At 33.8% G+C, this 25,032-nt stretch overlaps 3 protein-coding genes and 1 non-coding gene across 4 annotated transcripts; 3 read left to right on the top strand and 1 right to left on the bottom strand.

Moving 5' to 3' along the window:
• Positions 1-720: 720 nt before the first annotated feature.
• On the top strand, positions 721-2,743 carry LOC136812880 (uncharacterized). The gene is made up of 4 exons (XM_067069407.1): positions 721-1,236; positions 1,594-1,772; positions 1,906-2,021; positions 2,363-2,743. Exons 2-4 carry the CDS (start codon positions 1,627-1,629, stop codon positions 2,530-2,532), a joined length of 432 nt encoding a protein of 143 aa, XP_066925508.1. The 5' UTR covers positions 721-1,236; positions 1,594-1,626; the 3' UTR covers positions 2,533-2,743.
• Positions 2,744-2,960: 217 nt separating this feature from the next.
• Positions 2,961-14,049, top strand: LOC136812879 (ran-binding protein 3-like). The gene is made up of 11 exons (XM_067069405.1): positions 2,961-3,116; positions 3,994-4,024; positions 7,314-7,379; positions 7,778-7,867; positions 8,094-8,129; positions 8,564-8,604; positions 9,194-9,688; positions 10,966-11,083; positions 11,950-12,092; positions 12,452-12,623; positions 13,799-14,049. The coding sequence occupies exons 1-11, from the start codon at positions 3,105-3,107 to the stop codon at positions 13,816-13,818; spliced, it is 1,224 nt and encodes a 407-aa protein (XP_066925506.1). The 5' UTR covers positions 2,961-3,104; the 3' UTR covers positions 13,819-14,049.
• Trnap-cgg (transfer RNA proline (anticodon CGG)) lies at positions 13,671-13,742 on the bottom strand. The gene has a single exon. It is a non-coding gene; the product is annotated as a tRNA-Pro (tRNA).
• A 193-nt stretch (positions 14,050-14,242) lies between the features above and the next one.
• LOC136812878 (TNF receptor-associated factor 5-like) lies at positions 14,243-20,431 on the top strand. The gene is made up of 7 exons (XM_067069404.1): positions 14,243-14,645; positions 16,558-16,606; positions 16,935-17,042; positions 17,550-17,714; positions 18,012-18,098; positions 18,496-18,573; positions 19,037-20,431. Exons 1-7 carry the CDS (start codon positions 14,452-14,454, stop codon positions 19,886-19,888), a joined length of 1,533 nt encoding a protein of 510 aa, XP_066925505.1. The 5' UTR covers positions 14,243-14,451; the 3' UTR covers positions 19,889-20,431.
• Positions 20,432-25,032: the final 4,601 nt, after the last annotated feature.

The following is a 25,032-nucleotide window of genomic DNA, read 5'->3' as shown; positions in this document are numbered from 1 at the left end:
GGTTACAATAGCAGTTCTTCAAAAATGGTTGAAATTTAGCAAAATCAAAAACATGAACGAAAAAACCGACAAAAAGCAAGACAAACAACCATTTGAAGAAGCTATACAAAACCAAACATGCACTCCCACCTCCTGCTCAGATGATGATGACCAAAACCGTCTAAAATGCCGAAAATGCCACCGCATGGTACACTACGAGTGCACACAATTACCGCTTTATCAGCTGCAAATTTTTGCCAACACTTATAACGAACAATATCTATGTCAGAATTGCGTGCGGATAACACGATCTCTAATGAGTAAAATAGGTGAGAACTCGTATCATATGATGCAGAGGGAGATTGAGAAGAAGGACGACGTCATTAAAAAGCTCAAAAACCAGCTAGCCAAGAACCGCAGCCTTAAGAACGATATCGAAAACATCTTAACCAATAAGATGGCTGACTTTGAAATAAAAACCAAGCAGATTATAAAAGAAGAAATAAAGCAAACGACAAATTACATAGAGAAAACATCAGAAAAAACATACGCTGAAATAACTAAGAAACACAAGGATAATTTCAAATCAGCAGTGAGAGAACACCAACAAGAAAACAAGAATGAAGAAGAGACATCGAATCAAGAAAACGAAATATTATTATACATGGAATGGTGGAATTAGAGGTAGACAACAAAGAGGAACAACAGGAACAAGACAAATATAGATATTGAAGGGTATACTAGGTAACATTGGCGTTCAAGATATCAAACCGTCCCACCATCATCGCATTGGACAAAACCGAAAAGGGCTACATTGGCGTCCAATCAAGTTGATCTTAAAAAGTATAGAGGAAAAAGAACGGATAATGCAAAATCTGCATAAGCTGAAACGATTCAATGAAATTGGTGGCTTTAGCATCACAGACGACTTCACCATCAACGAAAGAAAAATTATTAAAGATATGTGCCAAAAGGTGAAAAAAATGAATTCAAAAAATGACGATTTCGTCTGGCATGTAAGAGGAAGCCCTAGAACAAACCTTCGCCTAGTTCGAAAACCTAGGACAAAGACCAAAACAACGTCTTCTCTTCTGTCCATATCTTCTGACGAAAGAAAGAGTTAAGGTCAGTAACTTCATTTTATCCCCCGGTGAAAAGGTTCTATGTAAACATCCTTACAACACAGTCCGATGGCAAGTTGATGAGGGAAAACATCAAATTGACAATGACAAGATTCTGAAGGTTAAAGATAAGGAGGTATTATTGGGAATTTGTTTGTCTTTTAACTATTTATAATAACTTTTAAAATCAGTTAATTTGGCAAAAATAAACCTTACTTGGTTCAAATCATGCATGTTGTGTTTTTTATCCCTTCGCCAAAGGGTAGAATTTGTGTATCCTGTTCATTTATTGACCCAGCATTTGACAAATTTGGAACCACCTTAAATCTCCTTTGTCGTCCTTTGCTACTTTTCATGCCTTTTTAGTGTCCAGTTCTTGGACACTGCCCCAATCCCCGAATTTGTGTTTAAAATAGTGTTTTTAACAGTGAAAAACTGCATTTTTTTAGCCATTACAATATCGCTTTTTACCATAGAATTATTCTTTATTCAGGTCTCTTTTGCTGAAGCTGGAAAGGAGTTCTACATGGCAAACTGTGGTGAAGTAAACAGTAGACAAATTTTATTTGACATTATTCACGAACCAAAATACACAGAGGAAGAAGTGAAGGACTTACTATCAAAAGCCATTTATCCACCCAATGTTGGCACTGAACTGTTGTTTGAAAATAGGTAAAAGCGCTTAAGTTTTGAGTTCTTTGGCGTGAGGAATAAGTGTCATCATTAAATGCTGGAATTATTTGTAGAATAGCTTAGTTAAAGTTGATTGTTATAAATTAATCCTTTAATCCTTAATATTCTTTAGATATTGTCGTGTTTGGGATTTCTATTTGGAACCGGATGGGGGAGACCCTTTAAAGAATGCTCATCATCATGTTTTGGATTATGTTTTTGTTTATGTGGCTTGTGGAAGATTATTAGGTAATAGAAGGGAAAGGGATTAGAATTTTCCTAATTCGTTGCTGCCCTTTTATACACTTCATATAGTTTCATAATACTTTTGATTTGACAGTGTGATATATTTTTATCTAAAGAGGGAGAGGATGTTTAGCAAAAGTGTACGTCTATTGTTTGAAAGACTTAATTTCCATTATTCTCTGCATACAAGGTGGAGGGGTGTCAAATATTTGGAAGTTTTTTGCGTACATACGACATGGATGACCTAAACAAGATTTAAATTAGGAGGTGTATGAGAAAAGAAAACAGGAACAATGAATGGCTATACATGTTGTATTTACATTGAATCTACTTATTGCTTCTAGGGTACCATCCTGATGGCAGACCAGGATTGTTTGATTCTGTTATGGAGAACAATGAAGTCGTCTGGGAAGAGATTCCTTCCACAGCTGCTGAGAATGTAGAATATGCCCATGCTGGTAAAAACGGGTATAAAGATAAACCCATGCGAGAATATCTGCTAGAATTGAAATGAAATGTAGATGGATGTATAAAGGATAAAATTAACATTTTTTTGGTTTTTATAGCGCTTCTGTCCTGAGAAATTGAAGTTGATTTACTGGTGAGAAGAGGAAATATCTGATGGAATTGAAATAAAGTTGTAATTGGGCTGATAGGAAAGAGGGATCAACTTGTTGAATGTCTAGAAAGTCATCCTTTATGGGAAGTTGAAATTCCAATCAAAATAATGCTGTACATAGAATAATTGAGAGATTGCCTCTTAATTTAGACTGCCCTTGAAATTATTCTTTATATTTAAAATATCTTAAGAATTATCTTTCACAATCTATTTTTCTCTCTTAGGTTGAAAAACAAGATAACGTGGACTGGAACATAATAGGGTTTCTGTATATAAGCTTAAAATAATTTTCAATTATGATGTAACTCTTTTTTTTTAATTACAGATAACGAAAAACTAAAAAGAAATAGAAATAATTAGTACTTTGTTGTTGATTAAGTAATAAAAGAAGATTTTGTTGTTGCCTATGGTGGTTTATACTAATCGTTTGGTTTTGTTGAAATGTTAAATTAGATGCAAGAGTACCTATGAAAATGGCAGTAAGTCGCTCTTTCTTATTTTGATATTGTTTTAGGTTGGAATATATACAGGGTTCGAATTATAAATTTAAGGAGCTTTGCAATTTTTTGTGCAAAGCCAGGTAAAAAAAGGAGCGCTGCAGGGGAAATTTGTTCACTGTTTGCGAAGCATTTTTAGTATTTTGCAAAGTTGTTTGGAAGAAAATGCGAAAGTATCTTCCATGCATTTCTTGAGAAAAGCGAAGTAAGACTTGAAATAAGTGGTTGTAGACAAAGAAAGTATAGTGAACTTTTGAAGTAGCAAGTAGATAAAGCAATAGATAAACTATTGAAGAAAGTTGCAAAGTAGCGAGTAGATAAAGCAATAGATAAACGAGTGAATAAAGTTGCGAAGTAGCGAGTGGATAAAGCAATAGATAAATAAATGAAGAAAGTTGCGAGGTAGCGAGTAGATAAAGCAATAGATAGACAAGTGAAAAAGTTGCAAGGTAGCGAGTAGATAAAGCAATAGATAGACAAGTGAAAAAAGTTGCAAGGTAGCAAGTAGATAAAGCAATAGATGAACAAATGAAGAAAGCTACGAGGCAGCAATTTGATAAAACAATAAACAAATTTGTGGGTAGCAAAATAGGTATTGTTTTATGATTTTTTAACTTCGCATTTTTGAGTTAGGAAATCTTTTTTGGTTGCTAAATTTAAAATTCGCATTTTGCAAAGTGCGAAGCTATAATTTGAACCCTGATATAGGTTCTAGTGAATCAAATTTTACTTTTGGGAAACGCAATACACTTCTTTGATAAATAGGTCAAATATAGCCTTCTGTACCTTAATGTAAGTATTCATCATAAAAGTTACTCAAATTTATATCCCATTCTTTCAATCTTTTTTTCACTTTCAGAATGAAGACAAAAACGATGCACCAAGCTCAGGTAAACTTATTCATAATATTTTTTATGTATGCTTCATTATCCTTTTATATTGTAGTCGATCAATGAAAACAGCGAGTGGTTAATTAGTGATATTTGACTTAAATAAGGATTAATTTATAGACCTTTAGCTTTATACCCCAAAAAAGATTGTCATGTTATTTATATCAAGAATTGTTGTGCTTAAAAAAGAAGGCAAGGAAAGTCATCATTTTTTTCTTCATTTCCCAAGGAAAGTCAGTTTCTTGTATTTCCTGTGGAAAGTTAGTTTTCTTGTATTTCCAAAGGAAAGTCGGTTTTCTTGTATTTCCCAAGGAAAGTCAGTTTTCTTGCATTTCCCAAGGAAAGTCAGTTTTCTTGCATTTCCCAAGAAAAGTCGGTTTTCTTGTATTTCCCAAGGAAAGTCAGTTTTCTTGCATTTCCCAAGAAAAGTCGGTTTTCTTGTATTTCCCAAGGAAAGTCAGTTTTCTTGCATTTCCCAAGAAAAGTCGGTTTTCTTGTATTTCCCAAGGAAGTCAGTTTTCTTGTGCATTTCCAGAAAAGTTCTTGTTTTCCCAAGGTTTCTTGTATTTTCAAAGGAAAGTCAGTTTTATTGTATTTCCCAAGGAAAATCAGTTTTCTTGCATTTACCAAGAAAAGTCGGTTTTCTTGTATTTCCCAAGGAAAGTCAGTTTTCTTGTACAGTATTCCCAAAGATCAGTCAAGGAAAGTCAGTTTTATTGTATTTCCCCAAGGAAAGTCATTTTCTTGCATTTACAAGAAAAGTCGTTTTTTGATTTCCCTGTATTCAAGGAAAGTCAGTTTTTTGTATTTCAAGGAAAGCAGTTTTTCTTGTTTACCAAGAAAAGTCGGTTTTCTTGTATTTCCCAAGGAAAGTCAGTTTTCTTGTACTATTTTCAAAGGAAAGTCAGTTTTATTGTATTTCCCCCAAGGAAAGTCAGTTTTCTTGCATTTCCTGAGGAAAGTCAGTTTTCTTGTATTTCTTGTGGAAAGTTAGTTTTCTTGTATTTCCAAAGGAAAGTCGGTTTTCTTGTATTTCCCAAGGAAAGTCAGTTTTATTGTATTTTCTGAGGAAAGTCAGTTTTCTTGCATTTACCAAGAAAAGTCAGTTTTCTTGCATTTCCCAAGGAAAGTCAGTTTTCTTGCATTTCCCAAGAAAAGTCGGTTTTCTTGTATTTCCCAAGGAAAGTCAGTTTTCTTGCATTTACCAAGAAAAGTCAGTTTTCTTGTATTTCCCAAGGAAAGTCAGTTTCTTGTATTTTCAAAGGAAAGTCAGTTTTATTGTATTTCCCAAGGAAAATCAGTTTTCTTGCATTTACCAAGAAAAGTCGGTTTTCTTGTATTTCCCAAGGAAAGTCAGTTTTCTTGTACTATTTTCAAAGGAAAGTCAGTTTTATTGTATTTCCCCCAAGGAAAGTCAGTTTTCTTGCATTTACTAAGAAAAGTCAGTTTTCTTGTATTCCCCAAAGATCAGTTTCTTGTATTTTCAAAGGAAAATCAGTTTTCTTGCATTTACCAAGAAAAGTCGGTTTTCTTGTATTTCCCAAGGAAAGTCAGTTTTCTTGTCTTTCCCGAGGAAAGTCAGTTTTCTTTCATTTCCCGAGGAAAGTCAGTTTTCTTGTATTTCCCAAGGAAAGTCAGTTCTCTTGCACTATTTTCAAAGGAAAGTCAGTTTTATTGTATTTTCAGAGGAAAGTCAGTTTTCTTGTATTTTCTGAGGAAAGTCAGTTTTATTGTATTTTCTGAGGAAAGTCAGTTTTCTTGCATTTCCCAAAGAAAGTCAATTTTCTTGTATTTCCCCCAAGGAAAGTCAGTTTCTTGTATTTTCAAAGGAAAATCAGTTTGCATTTCCAAAAAGTTCCCAAGGAAAGTCAGTTTTCTTGTATTTTCAAAGAACTTGGATATTGCGATCACGTTATCTTCGAGTATGATTATTTACGTGGGTCCCGTGCCCTCATGGATTCGTGCCCCCGTGGGTCCCAAAAAAAAAACCTGTGGGTCCAAAAAAAAAAAAAAACCATGGGTCCGAAAAAAAAAACCTATGGGTCCAAAAAAAAACCTGTGGGTCCGAAAAAAAAACCCATGGGTCCAAAAAAAAAAACCGTGGGTATTTCGTGGGTCCAGAAAAATATTACGTGGGTCCAAAAAAAATTTACGTGGGTATCTCGTGGGTCCAAAAAAATTACGTGGGTATCTCGTGGGTCCAAAAAAAATTACGTGGGCATCTCGCGGGTCCAAAAGATTTACGTGGGTATCTCGTGGATCCAAAAAATTGCGCCATGTGTATAGACTCGCGCCGAACAAAAACCTTATGAGTTCTTTAAGTACTTTAGAGTTGTAAGACTTTTCAAGAGAGGCTGGTTTCCTACAATAGTGTGTACAATCGTAACGTTTATCTTTTATTACAAGAGATGTAAATTTCATTGGTAAGAAAATATAATTGACCTTATGTAAAAATAGACTATGACTTTTCGGACCCCCGGGTTTTTTTTTTGGACCCACAGGGCACAGGACCCACGAGGGCACGGGACCCACGTAAATAATCACACTCGTTATCTTCTTGTATTTTCGAAAAATTGAAATCACCCATTTCTTGTATCTCTCAAGGATAGTCACTTCCATTAAATTCTTGTATTTTTAAACATCAATCATCCTGTGTTTTCAAAAGAAATGATAGTCATGATAGATAGAGTCATGATATTTAAAAGGAAAATTAATTTTCTTGGATTTCCTTTTCTTTACTTATGTATTTTTCAAGGAAAATCATCTACACTTGTATTTCTCAAAGAACATAACTCATTCTTTTATTTCTCAAAACAAAAACAAAAACCATAATTCTTGTACTTGATAAGGCAAATAAAAAAAAATTTTCGATCATGAAATTTACAAGAAAATCAATTTCGAAACAAAACAGAACAAAATGACATTATTTTGTTTGTACCAAAGTAAGGTCACTTTTTGATATGTATTTTTAGTCAAAAAAACATATAATTCTTAAATCTACTGCTTGTAATTTTAATGGAGAATTCCTTGATTGAAGTTGTCATTTCTCAAGGAAAATCTGACTCTTTCCAAAAATAATTAATTTTACATTTTCCATGAATGATGACTTACTTATACTTTGTAGAAACTTTGAGACACTTTTCTTTTAATTCGACAATAAATTTTAGCCTCTGTTAATGTGTGCCACTGCATTTCAAATTTAACCTTTAACCTCTTTTCCCAATTCTAAATCATCATTCGTAAAGAAATCATGTTCTGTATTTTTTTAATAATCTTCTTTCTATTCCAGGTCGACCATTTCAGCTTAGACCATCCATCCTGTCTGGGTCTGGCTTCGGATCATCATTTTCAACAGGTTAGTTGATTAGAGTTTTTTTATTCATTACTTTTTCTATTTGTTTAATTTCGTTTTCAAAATTTGAAAATTTGTGCTACAACTTTCCAATGTGAGATTGCTGTGAACGTTAAACTGCTATATTAGTGAATATAGGAGGAATATATGCTTCAATATTGTTAACTTTAGTCAGAAATAATTTGGAAAATAAATTGCCAGATTAACTTTTTGCATTTGATTCTTTTGAAATAGGATGGAATTAAATGACCTACTATTTAACCTTTACTAGTTTTCTGTATTTTCGAAGGAAAAACCATAATTTTGAAATATCTTTCAAATGATTTTCCTTTGATTTTGCTGCACACCTATTGGCTTTTAATTGGCCTTAGATCAAGAAACAATTTCATTTCAATTCTCAGGTACAGTAGGCGAGAAACCAAGCAAAGGGTTTATGTTGAGGCCATCTGCATTGTCATCCGCTGCTGACAAACTGGATACTAACAAAACAGGTAGATAAAATTTTAGTCATTTTTATGTCATTTCTAAAGTTGTGGTTAAATGCCTTTCTTAATCAATCAAATTATTCTTGCTTTAAAAAGTGCAGTGAAAAATTACAAAAATGTCCTTTCCTGTGGAAACTAATCCTAGTTTTTATTGTTATTTTTCCAAATAAATTTTTTTTTTGAAATTCTCTAATTAATATTAATCAGTCATACTTTATAATTATTTCCTCAGACACAAGAAAGAGGCAACTATCCGGTGACAACGAGGGTATGTAGATTGTAGAATAACGTCATTTTGTATTGGTCCCCCATGGATATTTCATTTGTGAATATTCTTGATAGATTAACAAAAAGCTAAATTACTTCAGTGAATAGTATTGCCGAGTGGTTTTTGAGATTGAAAACTCTTTTTATGGCTGATTACATTTAGCTTTAAATGTAAGGGATGAGCGGGGTGATCAATCCGTAATAGCCCTGCGAAAAGAGAAAAAGAAAATCTTTGAAGAAAAGCCTTACGACTTTCTTCAAAAACTAATTGATTTCATAGTTGTGCATTGTTGCACTACGTTCAGGCTGAATTGAAATGTTTTCAATGAACCTTGGGACTATTATTCCCAAATCACCCTTCAAACCATGTTGTTACTAGTACTAATCGTCTCATAACAACTGTATTTCAAAAATAACATGATTTCTTATTTTCAGATCAAGACAGCAAACCTGAAGAAGACACCAAGAAACAAAAGGTATTGGAATATTGCACACGTCTTTATAGGCTAATCTTGGCTGATAATCTGATATCGTACTGGCCCCATGTCATGACGTCGTTGACGCAAAATGGGGAAGAATCGCAACTCATTCTCAAAAATATTGCAATGGTAGTTGATTCCCAAAGGAGTTCTTAAAGCGGTTTAATTACCTTGATAATGGTTTCAAAACAAGGAAGTCGTTGTACTCAAAATTATTTATAAAAATGCCTTTTCCTAGCCTGCACCAAACTCTTCTTCGCTGATTGAAATGATAACGCGAAGTTAGGTTTGTCATGGTTAGGCGATATTTCATGCCTGAGACATTTTTACCCAAATCTCTGAATGTCTTTGCGGTGGAGCGTAGCTATTTTTAGCATTCAATCTAGCTGAACTAATGTGGAGTTACAGTTAACGCATCAATGCAATGGTATCTTTCATTTTTCGAAAGGAGTACTCCTATGTTTTAGTTTTCTCGGATTTTGTCCAAGAAAACTGGGACAAACAGAGACACATAATCTAGCCTATTCTCGGTTCTGATAATTTTTAGTTTTGTTAGAAAATCAAATTTGAATTTTTGTTTTGAAAGGTATCTGCAGAAAAAGAAGAGGAGGAGCCTGTCAAGAAACCAGAAGAACCAACGAAACAAGAATCCACCCTAAAGCTCACCGAAGACATTGAGAAACCCACCGGAATCGGATCATTTGGGTTCGCAACAGGAACCAAAGATGATAAAAACGATAAATCCAAAAACGGACTATCCTCTACGAACTATTTTGCTCAAAGCATAAAACCTGGTGAAAAGCTTGGTTTTGTATTTGGTGCATCCTCCACGACTTCAACCACCAGTTCTAACACCAGTTTCAATGCCTTGAAATCGGATTCTAAATCTGATTCGGAATCGGGTACTGATACAACTACACCAGAGGAAACTCCGACCTCGGAGAGTGGGTTCCATCCTGTTTCAAGCAGAGAGCAATTGTTAGAGAATGCGAGTGAATATGAGAAAACGCATAACAATCGTCAACATTATGAGGAGGTTGATAAGTTTACTGGGGAAGAAGGCGAACAACAAATACTACAGGTAGATGTTTTGTTTTTAAATTCATCATTCTCATTCTTATTGATGACTTTTTTATCAGTTCAGCTTCTTGTGGGTCTATTACACGTAGATATGCAATTTTAAATGTTTAGTTTTTTGGACCTACCCCGGAGGTCATAGCTTCAGCCAGTTTTCTAGCTCCTTCCAACAAAATAAGGTCCCCCCCATTAATTTAGCTCCCCCCAAAAAATTTCCTTGTGCTAGGTCCCCTAACAAAAACATTGTCCTCCCGCCCCCGTAGAGAGAAGTCAATAAAAAGTATATGTGAGTACAGTACTGATAAATGAAAACTAAATTTACTTTTATTATACGTATTAATATTTATGTTTACAAATCTTTTGCTTTTTATATTTGATTTAATAGTAAGATAAGAGATCTTTTAAAATCAGCTGAACAGCCCAGAGAGTCAGATCAATCCCAACAAGGGTCCCCAAATATTTTGGTATTTTAGCCCCAGGATCTTCGCCAAAATATTTCTTTAGCCCCCCCCCCCCAAGTAATGGGAGCTGAAGCTATGGAGGTCCTTTAAACTAAAACTGATGTTCGTCCGTTCGTTCGTTCGTTTGTTACCAGATTTTTTCGGGATTGGCTCGTTAGTTTTTTTCTGATTTTTTGCACAGTGATGCAAAATGATGATTCCCAAAAAGTGAATGAGCCCGATTTTTTTAAATAAAGATTTTTGGGCAAATTTGGGCCAAAAGTGCCTAACGTGGGTTTTTTTGGACCTTGGGGAAAATCACCTTTTATCGTCAATAGGAAAATCACGCTAAAATATTTATTCACCCAAGTATCTACGACTATAAGTCATACGACTATACTTAACAGGTCGATATTAATTTGAGCTGTAATACTCACGGTAATCTATTCAAGCTGCTCACTACACTTTTTTACTGTCTTGTTTAACATTATCTTTTGTTTTATGACTTTGTTAATAGGATCGCTTGCATATAGAGAGAAAAAGAGAGTACCAACGAATTTACTACCATTTGCCAATTTTACCGATTATAGACCAAATAAAGAGCGACTTTCGACCACCACATCATCGCATGAACATAAATTTGAAAGCTCTTCTCTTGATTCTGTTGCGTTAACTCTATATATCGTCAAAAATTATGTCTTTGATTGATTAATTCATTGTTATGTTGGTTTCCTAAATCCCATATGATTTTTCTTATTTGAATGTTGTTATTTCAGTGCATAAAAGGTTTGGTTGTTCTTCAAAGTACACTTGTATTCTTTCATGTTCATTATTTTTTCAGATAATTTGCAAGCTACATGTTTTTGATAAAGAACGAAAGACTTGGTTGGAAAGGGGACGAGGAACTTTGAGGTTGAATGATAAATGTGAAGCTGAAGGATGTTTTCAATCAAGGCTAGGTAAGGAAGAATTTTGTTGACCTAAATTTTTTACCTATTCACCATAATGGCTACTATTGTTGCAATCTCTTGTGTTCTGCTTCAAAACATTTTTCTTCAAAAATATATAATTGCATCTACCAGAAAATTTTTAACCATAAAATGTTAAAATGTTAATTTAAAAAAAGTTTTGATTCATCATTATTGTATTGCTCCTTTACGTGTAGAGCACTGTCTTTGGTGAAACAAACCCACCTTTAGGTCGCTACTGATATTTTCAAACAGAAATTAAAAGGGAAAAATTACTCTTTTTACAAAGTACTATTATCCATACATGTTTTTTTTTTATAAGCATACAAAGATCCAAAAACAGGTTCAGAGATGCTTAGGTCGAAAGCTTAATAAGGCTGAAAAATGCTTGAGAGGATGCTTAAATCTAAAGCATAAATTTAGGGAAATACTAAAAATCCGTGAAATTCCAGCCAAAAAAAGCCAAAATCAGGAAAAAAATATTTTTTGCAGGCTTAAGCAATGCTTGCCATATGCTTAATTTTTCCCCATATCTGAGCCTAGATATGCTTATAAGAGCAATGCTTATATAAAAAAAACATATGATTGATAACAGGCTGTATCAATTTTAAAAAGACAAATATTTTCTAAATGAATAAAATACTTTTCGTAACATGAACTTACATTATCAAGTATAGAATTGGAAAATGGCAAAATTTCCAAAAAAAGCCTTGGAAAAATTATTTTCATAATCTGTCTTTTAACCCCTGGAAATTTTAGGATGACTTTTTACCCAAACAAAAAATAGAAAAACACTCCTGGAAATTCTTGTCGGATTTTACCCCTAAACTTAATATTACTCTTATCTCACTTTTCAGTATTCAGGACACAGGGAGTCAACATCGTTCAACTCAATACAAAACTTTTCCCAGAGATGTGTTGCGAACGAGTGAAAGACAAAAGCATCAGAATATCGGCTATGGAGCCTGAAACAAAAGAAGTCAAAGTCTTTCTAATCACGGTAGGGTTTGTAGCTTTAACGCATTTGATTTTCTCTAAACTGAACGACTTCAGTTCTTAAATTCTCTGTGGAAACAATCCTTTAGCTGTCTAAAAGTTGCTGATTATTTTTGAAATTATAACGGAACATTCCACTCAAAATATTCAATTTATCATGTATGGTTAGAAGACTTCACATCAACTACTATACCATTCCTCATTTTAAGTTATTCATTAAGGAATTTTCTTTTGAGAATGCTCCCAAAATTTCGGCCCGTCACTTAGTCACTTAGTCCCTTAGTCCAATTTTTGGCTTCTTCACTTTTTATCATATAGAAGAAAGCTGTGCAGTTAAATTTTGTCTATGTTTCAACTCTACAGGCTAGCATAAAAGATGCTCTACAAACGTACACGGCCATCGATCGACGTCTCAGCGCCTTGAAGAGGTCCCAACGCGAAAACGAAAGCCAAAAACAAGAGTCTTTTAGCGCCAAGAAAAATGATAGTAGCAACGAGGAGGAATCGGAGAGTGAGAATTCAAATCCAAGACAAGGTTTGTACTGTAAATTCACTGATCTCTAACTATTTGACTGGATCGGGCTTCCCATATAAAGGAAGCGTGTCCAGATTTAGAGCTGACTAGTCCACCATCTTGTTTTCAATTCTTGTCGTCAACAGCACGATTCAAATGTGTTGAACTTCGAACGTTCGAAAATAAGAGGTAAAATGGAAAACATGGCGCACTAGTCGACTTCAAAAATGGAACACACTTCCACGGGAAATCTTTGAGCAGATAGCTGTGCTCATTGATATGACGAGATAGGCTTTTTTGGTTTGATAATAAGATTTCGGCTCAAAACGTGATTGACAATATTAAAAAAAATCATCGAGTTTATTGATTATGATTTGATACCGTATTCAGAAGCACTTACTTTCACAAAGTAGTGGTTCAAAGTTTGGATCTTTTCGTCGTATTTCTTTTTCTAGTGTTTGATTGACAGTTCTTGTTTTTGATTGACAGATTTTTTCTGATTGATAGCTTGCCTTTTTGATTGACAGTTTGTGTTTTTGATTGACAGGCTTAAAACATAGGCGGGTTTACTTTGCATGCATAAACAGATAAAGCCCCCCATAAACATGAGTTGCAGAAAGAAAGATAGACCATACGAGGAAATGTAGATTTGGTTTGGCCTTTTTAAATTTACATCGGAATGTTAGAATCTACGTTAAATAAATTTGAATTCAAGATACAAACTTTTAGAAAAGTTCCCCTAACTGGGCTATCAAACCCATTGACTACTGGACTTATCCAATACAAAGTCAAAACTTTGATGATTCCACTACCAAATATGCCACTAAAATTAAAGTACATTGATGAAAGCAAAATATTTCGTTATCAAAAAGGTCTCCGCAGGGGATCGAACCTGTGTTCGCTTAGACGGCGATGCGCGCGGCTTTGATTTGTAGGTAGCGATCTGGTCAATGGTTTAAATTAGGCGTTCCCTCGACTTGGCTTCCACCCCAAGATGGACGAGTCTTTTGCCAGCGATAAAGTTGAGTAGTCTGGATGCAGAATATGGAAAAGGGACCTGGTCGGGGAGGGCCTGTCCGGGAGTCGAACCCGGGACCTCTCGCACCCGAAGCGAGAATCATACCACTAGACCAACAGGCCAGAGAATTGTGGAAATTTATCCGTATTTATTTGAGAACTTTCGTTAATTTTTTTAGAAGCATCAGCATCATCATAACAGGCAGATGAAGTTGTTTTGGACATGAAGAAAAGCTACTTCTTCAATAATCATGAATGAAAGCAAACAACGCAGCAACCAGGAAAGACATTTTTCGGCTCTCTTCTCTACCTAGTTAGAGCTATAGAATATTCGCAAATTTTAAGTCTAGTTTTTGACTTCTCTCTGTGTATTTTATTTATATGCTACGGTTTTTTATTGTCTTTTTAAAAAATACTCAGATAACACAAACTTTACAACTATACTTTTATATTTGCAAATTGAAAAATTAATCGATTGTTGATTGTTGTCGGAGCGATAGCAGGGAGAAAACGAAAGTAAAAATATCTACCATTTTAAGTTTTAGAAACTATGACGTCACATTACGTAGTGTTATTTGCGGTTTTTTCCAGACGTACTTTCGTTTTATGATCTTTTGCAACTTTCACTTTTGCCTGTCGAGTCTTGTCTTGATATTTTGTTGTTTTTGTTGAGAGCTTCAAAGCTTTCAGGACTGATTTTTGATGAAATAGACTTTTGTCACTGCAATCTAAGAGAAAGAGGGATTTTTTATAATTTTTGGTTTAACTGTTTGTTTTTATTAGCAGAGAAACTACAACTCTTTTTCTAGTATTTTTTTTTGGAAAGTGAACCATGGCATTATCTACCAATAACAACAATGTTAAAAATGATGAAGTAGGTTACGACTTTGAGCTTCTTGAAGATGATCGAGGTGAAGGCTTGGAGTGTTTGATTTGTACATATTTGCTAAAAGATGCTGTAGAATTACCATGCTTTCATGCATTCTGTAAAAAATGCTTGATCAAATGGGAGAAAAAAAGACAGAGGTAACAATATGTTTTAAATTTGTTTTTATTTTTAAGTTTTTGTACAACATTGATAAAAAGTCATTTTTCACCTCAGCATAGTATATATAGTAATTTGTTCACATAGATTGCTACCGTGAGTGGTCCTAAATCCGACAGCCCTGCCTAAATCCAACCCACCAAATAAGTGCTATGAAAAAAAATTCTATGTTTACAAACATTCCCTCTCCAAGTTGAACAATAAACTATATTGCAAGAACTCTCGAAACAAAACATCTAACAAGATGACTAAAATGTCAAGATGTCAATTAATGTGATAAAAAAATGTGAGTCGTAAAAATAATTACCTCTATTATTCTGAATCCGTTGCTCGTGTACTTAAAATGTTAACAATTTTGTAATAAAAAATTATGTTTTGTATAAGAAAGCAATTAATGTTTTGGTTCAATTAGTTCAGTGTATCAAATCTCTCAGTTTAGTTGACACTTTGGCATCTTCATTGCGTCACATCGAAAGGTTTGTTTTTATTTTAGTCTGTATCTTTGAAAGACCCCATCGGATTTAGGAAGGGCTGTCGGATTTAGGACCACTCACGGTATTGACTTCTAATTTAAAGGGACATAAAAGTACTGACGAAATTAGTAAACAAACCGTATGCCAGTATGGACTCCACGAAATCTTGCGCCGAAGATATTTTTCCGTACAGCAAGCCTCACGCCAAGCAAAATTTCTTTTGTACCAACATCCAATTTTTCAATAAGGGTGCAAGATAGGAAAAGAGGCGCATGCGCCAACATAATTAATAAATTGACGCAAGCGTAAATCTAGCCAAATGAAAGCTAAAAATCGATGGATTATGGAGTCATTCACGCTGAGCTGGAATTATTACTTTACGCCAACTGAAAATCAAACAATCTTTGTAAGTACCCTTACGCCAATGCGCCAAAAAAGTTTCAGTTGAACGCTAAAGATCTTCGGCGTTAGTTACACGAAATCCATACTTGATCATATGCAGCCGGATACAAAATCAAAACAAATGTCACATGTCAAAATAAAAAACAAAAACAAATATGGCTGATTTTGATTGTTTCAATTGTTTTACAAGTTTGTTTTGGACACGTGATTTTAATTGTTCTTATTAATGACACTTGGTTCGCGCAATGTTTACATTTTACTACTTTTATGTCCCTTAAATCTGTTGGAATAAAGGAACATAAGTACATAGTCATAATTGAGACTAGGTTTCCATAATTTGAAAAAATGTATTGTTTCCTCCCTTATTTTTTCTTTTTTTCCCTATCTTTAAAGAAGGTTGACAGGATAAAGAGTGGGTATCCAACATTAGACCATGGAATTATTATAGACACTGGAATAACAACTGACTGATTTTTACAGATTTCTCATGTACAAGCCTTGTAAACAATAATGGTTTTATTGTTCATCCTCCTTCCACCAGTAAAATGATTCTTCATAGCATTTTAATTGCATTTATCATCAAAATACACTTATCCAATTCCCAAATAAGACTTAAAGTTCTCCTCTGAGATTCAAACTCATCTAGTCAATTACTAATTATACATCGTTATGACGTTTTAAATTGCGACAAAGATGCAAAATCATGCCATGTACATAAGAAATTGAATATTGACACCAGAAATCCACCGTACCATCACGTGCCATCAAAAGATTTTCATACCACAGTGGAGCTATGAGACTCACGTCTAATATATGTCAATCTCAGCTCTTCTCCAAGAAATATTGAAAAGATATTCCCAATTCAAAATTTTGTGTCATTATAAACATTTTGCTCTCCACCGTTTCATTCGGTGTTTATCCAGAGTCTCTATAATAAATCCATGATTAGACCAACTCGTTGTACTACCGAAACTTAACTTTGTATTCTAAGTACCCTATGATCTTCTTTCTCTACTAGCAAATCTGTACCCTGTCCAAGCTGCAATGTTGAACATAAGAAGAATTCCGTAAGTCATCAATGAACTATCTTATGTTTAGAGATTTGTTTACATAAAATAAAAGTCCTTGATTTTAAGTCATGATTCAGTCTGGATATGATTGCAAAGCTTCTGCCAAAATATAAACTACATTTCAAAATAAAGTTCCCTATCTCCTCATGCTGAATATAATTTGATTGATGTAGTGTGCACAATCTCCAGTCCGGGGTTAAAAAAAAACAATAGTGTACTTAGTGGGCTATCGAAGAAGAAGCATTCTTATGGAATCTAAACTGTTGGTTTCTGCAAATAGCAATTTTCGTTGAAAGGTGAAAATCTTGTTTATTTTTTTTCTTAGGGACACTCTGTTGGAATAGTAGACAGATTGATCAGAAATAAACTGAACGTGCATTGCAAGAAGAATAAAGAAGGTTGTGACTGGGTTGGAACCATTGGTGACTATCAAGTAAGGAACATGATCTTAAGTTATAAAAAAAACAAAAAAATTATTTTTCCGGCCGGCCACATGAGAGCTTTTTTCCTTCACTTGTATTCCGGAAACATTACATTTTTTGTTTTTGCCTAATCTTCGAATAGGACTCTGAATAAAGATTTAATATTTGCCAACAAAATGCCAATGCTAATGAGCTAAAGTTTTTGCCTTTAGCATCATTTTACACACACATTTTTACTGTAGAAATTAAACACTTTTTATACATTAAACGGTTTGTAAGCTGTCGTTGTAATTCCTGTGTTTAAAATATATTTAAAAAGTGGGATGAATATCAATGGGAGGACAACATCTGTCTAGGAGATATTTAACACTAGGAGGTCTCATTCAAATATTTTAATTTTTGACTCTATATATTTGATTGATTAAAACTTTGCATAGCCAAATATGCACACATCTCTAAAATTAATGCATTATTTTAGTCACCACCACATGTTCATATTATAATTTAAATTTTTTTAGCAACAGCATGCTGAAGTTTGCACTTACACTGAGGTGCCATGTCCATTTGAAGGATGTGATGTAGCTTTTAGAAGAAAAGATTGGGAAACACATGCTGTGATATGCAATTATAGAATAGTGGGCTGTCAATGGTGCAGTTGCAACTTTAAAGAAATAGAACTTGAAGTATGATATTATGATTTATATCTTATCTTTATCTTGAAACCAACTTTCTTCTTTATTTCTCATCTTCATTTTTCAAAGTTTTTTGATTTGTTTCTTGTTTATAATCGCTCGCACTCCTTATCATATTTTAAACAAGCACAAACCAAAAATTTATTCTAATACATACATACTATCAAAAGCTACAGCCTTTTTGTCTCTACTGCAGATTATATTGTATTAAGGCAGAAAGCAGATTCACAGGTCTGTAACTTTAAACTTTGTCATTAAGGAAATATTTTGCTTTTTTCATGATTTCAGCTACATTACAGTGAATGTGATTCTTACCCTGTTGAATGTGCAAATGAAGGATGTAAACAAACATTTAAGAGACGTGAAGATGAATTGGTAAGTTTTCTTTTAACCCTCAAATATTATTATCTATACAGTTGCCTCTCCCTAATTCGATCTTCATTTTTGTTAGAGTAACAGAAATATTCAAATTACAGGGAGCATTTTATAATAATCTCAGATGATGGGACCAAGATTTAAGATCAATTTACAGAAAGATTCGAATTACTTACTTTTGCCGATTGTTGTATAGAGTTTTGAAATGTCTTAAGCTAATAGTAGAACTTATAAGGAGATATATTCTTGGACCTATGATTTAAGGATGCATTTTCCAATTTTGATCAAACTGCAATAATCATAATTATCAGCTGTAAATGAATATTCTTATCCCATCAAATGTGAAAATATGTAAATTTCATTTAAACTGATTACAATATATTATTTCATACCATAGATTGGAAAACATGTCCTAGTGGAATGTCGATTTCAAGAGATTCCTTGTGAATTTGAATCAGCTGGCTGCACCAAACGTGTGAGTATTATTTTTGTTTCAATTTATCAAGATAATTAGTGTGGGTTTTTTTTGGGTTGACACTGTTTTCTTGATTGCCTAAACATCTTTGTGTGAATTTGAAAGTCATTCTTGGACTGGATACAATAAAACAACATTTTGAAATAAAAGCAGATGTCATTTGGGATTTCTCATAATCATGCTGCTTCGTTTGAGTAAACTAAGAGATTGATTTCTTCTGTTTCAGACGAATTTCTTTTCTGAAATTATTTCACTCCATAAAAAATATGTCATGTCATTGATTATGGTTTGCTATTAGCCCTTGCAAATGGGATTTTGTACATTCTTGTATAATTTTAGGAGTGCTATATTAGCACTCGCAAACCATTTTGTGCGAGCGAGTGCAATAGCACACCATACACGGCCTGGCCTGGAAATACTGAAACTATAACTTAAACTCTCAAAGTTATTATTTTCTTTATAGCTCCTACGTTTTGAGCAGGCTAATCATAATGAAGCACATGTGCAACATCACTTATCATTGATTGTAAAAGATAATGCCAAAATGAAGAATAAAGTAGACATAGCAGAAAAGAAGCAGATTAAAATGGAAGAAATCATCACTAAGCAAAACAAAAAGTTGCTAGCTGTTGCAAAGGAAAATGAAAGGTTGTCTCAAATCATTAAGCAAACACAACCACCCTCTGTCCCAAACCACATGGAGAAAGCTACCACTACTAAAGCTCCAACTGCCAAAGTGCCAACAGAAGAAAAAGCTAAAGTTTGGGGAGAAAATGCTGCGGTGAGTATTAATACTGCCGTTGCCACTCCACCAACCCCAGCCAAACACAGCTCCCCTGGTGGAGCCACAGGTGTTAAAGAAAATAAAAAGAAAGATCAACTTATGTTTGGTATTTCAGTTAGTTTACTACTATCTGCTAAAAGTGATGAATTTTGTTTGCATGTGCCAGATGTATGGTACATTGCGATTAATCTGGAAGATGAAGCCGTTCAGTCAGATCTAACCATCCGCTTTTGTGCAACAAGTAATGATTTTGATTATGCTTGCAGCAATTGGGGATGTAAAGTGAATGGAAAACACTTTGCATTTCAATCAGGTCCTTATTACAGTAAATTATGTCTATTCAAAGCTGGATTTCATAAAAAATCACCCATTGTTTATGTTGTTAGTGAAAACAACAAAATGGTTAAACCTGAGAGTTCAAAAGAAGATTTTATGGAGCATCACTATGATTTGAATTTAGAAGATTTTGTTTATAAGGAGGGTAATGAGAATTGGCTGTTCCTGGTTATCAAACTCCATAATGCTAAGTGACTTTAAGACTCAATGTTGGTCCAAATGATTGAAGCTTGTTGTGACTTTATTGTTTATATTGTGGTGTTACTGCAAATTCAATGAAGTACTTTTTGATTTCCATCAACAATCATACTTCAGTTGCTTTAATTTTTTTCTTATTGGTAATTTTAATTGTGTTAGGTCTTACGTAGCTTAGAAAAATGATGTCTTACTAGATTAACATATACAGATATACAGCTTCTGGGCTGCTGTTTCCAGGGTACTAAAATCACAAACTGTTTAAATTTTTATATTAAATTTTTGGGAAATAGATAAGAATGAGCTTGCTCTTCAACAAATTTATGTTCTATTTATATCATATAGTAGATAATTTGATTTTTGACTGTAAAAGGAAAATAATTATAATTAAATAAAAGTAATTGTCATATCAATAGTGGCTTATAATGTATAAGGGAGAATTTCTGGTAATAATTTATGCAATTCTTGGAAGGGATCTTTTTTACATTTTATGATTTGTAATTTTTGATGTTTTTATTAGATTATAGTAGAAAGAAAAATGAATTAATCATTAAATGTATCACCACCCACCATTTTCCCAGCCCAGACTATTCTCATTAGTTTGTACGATGCTTGGTTTTCTTTCTTGTTAGTTTTTTTTCTTTCACCGTGAAATGGAATCAATACTTTGATAAAAATTTTCCTTGCCACATGTTGAATTGTCTTTTTAATCAACTTTTTTTGAATTCGATTCTTTCCTATAATATCTTTTTTTTTCATACACTCTTTTTATTGTATAACATTAACTTTTTATTCAAAGTCAAAGCAAAAAATAAAAATTTTAAAAATTTTGAAGAAAAAAAGAAAGAAATCAAAAATCTGCCGTTTTAGAGCCAAAGGAGGTATGTAACAATTTTTGAATATTCTGGATTTGGAATAAATCAAGAAAAACGTGCCAGCAGGATCAATTTTGACCATTCAGTACCAATTTTTACACTAAATATAAAGAATCTAGCAAAGAATTGATTTCCATAAAATCTATTCAGATCTTATTGGAAGTATTTTGATTAATTCATTTTTTGTTCAAAAATGTGTTACTTACATCTTTTTAAGCAAAATTTTAGAAAATCTTTGTTACTTACAGCTTTTTATTTAAACAGATTTTGTAACTTACCTCCAATTTTTCACTTTCAAAACATTTTTTCATCATTTAAAATGTGAAATTTATGAATTTTTGTAACATACCTCTTTTGGCATGTCTGAAATAGGCATTTTCAATGAAAATTAGTAACACCATCTGATAGAGCAGGTCAAAAAACCATGATTTTTGAAAAAAAAGATTTTTTGAAAATTTGTAACTTACCTCCTTTGGCTCTGAAACGGCAGAAATGGTCGCTGTTGATTCTGGTTGATATAAAACAGAATATGGGGAAGTTCTGGAACATTTGTACATATTTGTTGATTTCTAATCAACTGATGAATGCGTAAGCAAGAAACTTAAAGTATTGATTAAGAAGAAATACACTGTTTCTTTTATCTTTATGCACTTGGTTAAAAGATGTATAGCATTATGCTGTTCTCGTGCATTTTGTCTACAAAGTGGGAAGAAACCTTGATGAGAAGTAAGTAAGAATTTATCATTATTTTCTTGTCACATCTCGAAAAGTTTCAAACAACCAAAATCATATTGCAAAATATCTTCCTTGGGTAGTACTTACTAAGTATCGTTTCTCCAGCCTGATCCATCGTCAGTTATCTGGTAGACTTTGCTGTTATTTTGATTTAGATTTGGTATGCTAACCACTAACCTTTTTATAATCATCTTGGATGTGAAGAATTCAATTCAAAAGATATCAAACGAAAAGATGAGCATTTTACTTTACCTTAGTCAATGTCCTTAAAACTTATGCTGTGAAGTTGCCATGCCAATATGCGTTTTGTGAAATATGTAAATATGTTTGGTTAACTGGGAAAATACCTGCAAAGCCAACGGTACCGATGTTGTCATTATTTCGCGATTTTTGTTGTTGTATTGAGCCTAGAATAAGAGAATACTCTCAGGTGCCTAATAAACGAGGGGGGGGGTTGGAAAAATCTTCAAATTTTAATAAACGGGGGGGGGCCTAATTTCCGGGGAGTTGGGAATTGTACCTCTACATAGCCCCCAAAATAAGGTAACCATAGACTAAAACCTGGCTATTTAGAGCAGATTAAGGGACTCTTCTTTTTACAGGTGAAATTATTTTCAAAAAAATTAACAAGTGGTGGCGGCGTTTATTAAGCACCTGAGAGTATTGATTACAAATTAACCCAGTTTTTCTGTGAAGAAAGATATACGGATATTTATGCGAGGATTTATTCGAAGAAATGCTTACATTGAAACCAATGGGAGAAATTCAGTCAAGTCTATATAGCTGAACTCAAACACGCACGGGGAAGTAACACAACTTTACTCGAATTATAGAGATATAAGGAATTGTAAACTGAAGGGACTCAAAAACTAGTTCGAGTTAAGGAGACATTCAATTAATAGAGGTTTGAGTTATGAAGACTCCACTGTATAAGTAGAATTGAGTGATTTTACTATGATAAATACAAACAAGACGACTTAAAGTCGAAAATTTCGCATAATATTTGAACATCAACGACGAAGACGCGTGAAACGTGACTCCTGCAGCATTATGGATTTTGAATGAAGCGTTACACAAAATATACACATTGTATTGTACACAAAGGTCGTAGATACCCTGTTTTCTTATGAAAAAACTCAATACATTAAAAACAAAAATTCCTAAAAAATGCGACTAAAAAATTCCTTTTTATAAGCGTAAAAAAGATCTTTTAATTGGTTTCAGAATAAATCAGAGAACTGCAATATACTTGAGAAAAATAATTTTAAAAATTTTTTGAAAATGAAGAAAAAAAAAGAACTTTCTATTCTTTGATGCCAGAAACTTCATTTTGTGCTTTGATAACAAGTCATTTGTTTGTGATAAGACTTAATTCTTTCACTTGTGCAAAATTTATATCAACTTCTTTCTATAAACAAAAGAATTTTCTAAAATTGAGAAAACAGCTACAGTAGTCAGAAAAATCTGTTGTATACTCCTCTATATATCTTCACTTTCTGGTATTCGAATGATGGCGCACCACCATCAAAATTATTGGGCTTTTCCAGAAAAAATTTGAATATTGCAGAATATTGTAGGGGGGGGGGGGGTTTGGAGGATATAACATTTTTTTGAAATTTACCCTGTGACTTTTGACCCACAGACAGCAGGTCTAACCCCCCGTACAGCAGCAGGTCTAACCCTCTGACAAGCATCAGTTGACTCCATGGACAATCAAAACTACCCTAAAACAGAGCAAAATTACCCCAAACAGAGCAAGTTTACCCACCCACCGGACAAGGCAAATTTTGTAGATTTTTCACTAACCCCCACCCCCCCCCCTGGACCACTATATTCTCCACCCCACCCCCCCCCCCCCCATATAGGCATTTTCTGGAAGAGGCCATTCAAAGCAAAAAGCAGTTGAGTAGTCGAGCTCAAGCTTCTGAACTAGAAAATGGCAGGGTAAAATCTAGCTAACTGTAAGCTTTAACCTTTTCAGCCCGGCGGACGAGTATAGTCGTCGAGCATACGTTCCGGCAGACGAGTATAGTCGTTTTTTTGACATAGTGATCTTCTAAGCTATATTTCTCCCATTGGCTTCTTTGCTAGCCGTAGAAGTAAAGAGAAACGGAAAGTAGAGATTCTAAGCTTTCTTTTGATATATGGTGATGTAATGTTTTGATCACGTGGTGAGGCAGCAGATTTCGGAGAAAAGGTAGAGAAAAACACTGAATCAAGATGGCGACCAAGAAATGGGTTTTTCAAACTTACTGCTAAAGTTCTTGGATTTTTTGACTGGTTTAGGCCACTTTTCTTCATGGAAACATTGTTTTTATAATGGCAAAACATCCAGTAAGTATATCTTATATTTTGTTGTGTTTGTTTTTAGCATAAAAATTCCATTTATTTGTCATTTTGACCACTTTTCTCGACAAACCATCGGAGTCGACCCAAACTTACAGTACTTTTTACTTTTTATTCAGGTTGGAGCATGGAAAGTGGACAAATTCAATGCAAAAGTGTTTTCTACACCTCATTTATTTCAAAGGAGCACCAAAGAATTGAAAAGCCTGGATTTATGTTGAATTGCACTACTTCTTCCGCTCCACCAGCAACGGTCGATCGATCCCCGAAATTCTTGGCTCATAACGATGTCCTGATTACAGCTTATATGGATCAAAATGATGGCAGGAACCACATAACAGCCACATGGAATTATTATGATGACATTTAGCATTCCTTATGGGCAAAAGAGACCAGATTTGATAGCAATGAGTTTGCCTCAAAAGGCTTACGGTTTTTGGAAACTTTGCAACTGCCGCCAACTATGCCATCTAGTTTCACGGTAGCCGATACCCTTCAAAAGCTTCAGGAGCTAAGAATACTGACTGAAAGTGTTGTTTAGATAGTTGGGGAATACTTTTACACCATTTTTGATGTTGTAGCTGCTTCTGGAAACACATTATCATCAAAATACTTCAAAATTGTATATATTGGATTTTTTTAGCCGAAAATCGTGATTTTTGGCAAAAGTGACCGATATTTGGGAGGCTGGTGTGACACATACAGATTTTTCTGGATGCTGATTTTCGGTATATTACTTCAAAATGATGTATAGATTGATAAATAGCCAAGGACAGATTTTTTAATTAACTTCCCCCCACTTTTTTTTGCTCTAGAAGTGAAAAATGCAAAAAAAGTGACATTACCGCAAAACGTGAAAAAAAAACTGTGGTTTACGTGATGCTACCATTTTTGTTGGAATATTTTATTTGGATTGGTACTTGGTCTAAAAGTTGTAGAATTTAAGTAGCTTTTCAGGGATACCTTACTTTTTTTCTAAAGATTCCTAGTTCTTGAGTTATGATCAAATAACTGAACATGTCTATTTTCTGAAAAAATGTTGCGCGCTGACAGCGTGAAAATTTAAAAAGTTGCGCGCTGGAAAGGTTAAAGAAATAATACTCCTTGAGATTAAAATTTTCCCAAATTTCAACACAAAAATCCATATAAAAATATATTAACTTAAGGATACAGATATGGATAGATTAT

Source organism: Clytia hemisphaerica, unplaced genomic scaffold (genome assembly GCF_902728285.1).
Source record: "Clytia hemisphaerica strain Z4C2 unplaced genomic scaffold, Clytia hemisphaerica genome assembly, whole genome shotgun sequence".
In the NCBI taxonomy this organism is placed as follows: domain Eukaryota; kingdom Metazoa; phylum Cnidaria; class Hydrozoa; order Leptothecata; family Clytiidae; genus Clytia; species Clytia hemisphaerica.
Note: the sequence above shows the minus strand (reverse complement) of the source record. Positions and strands in the feature narration are given on the sequence as shown.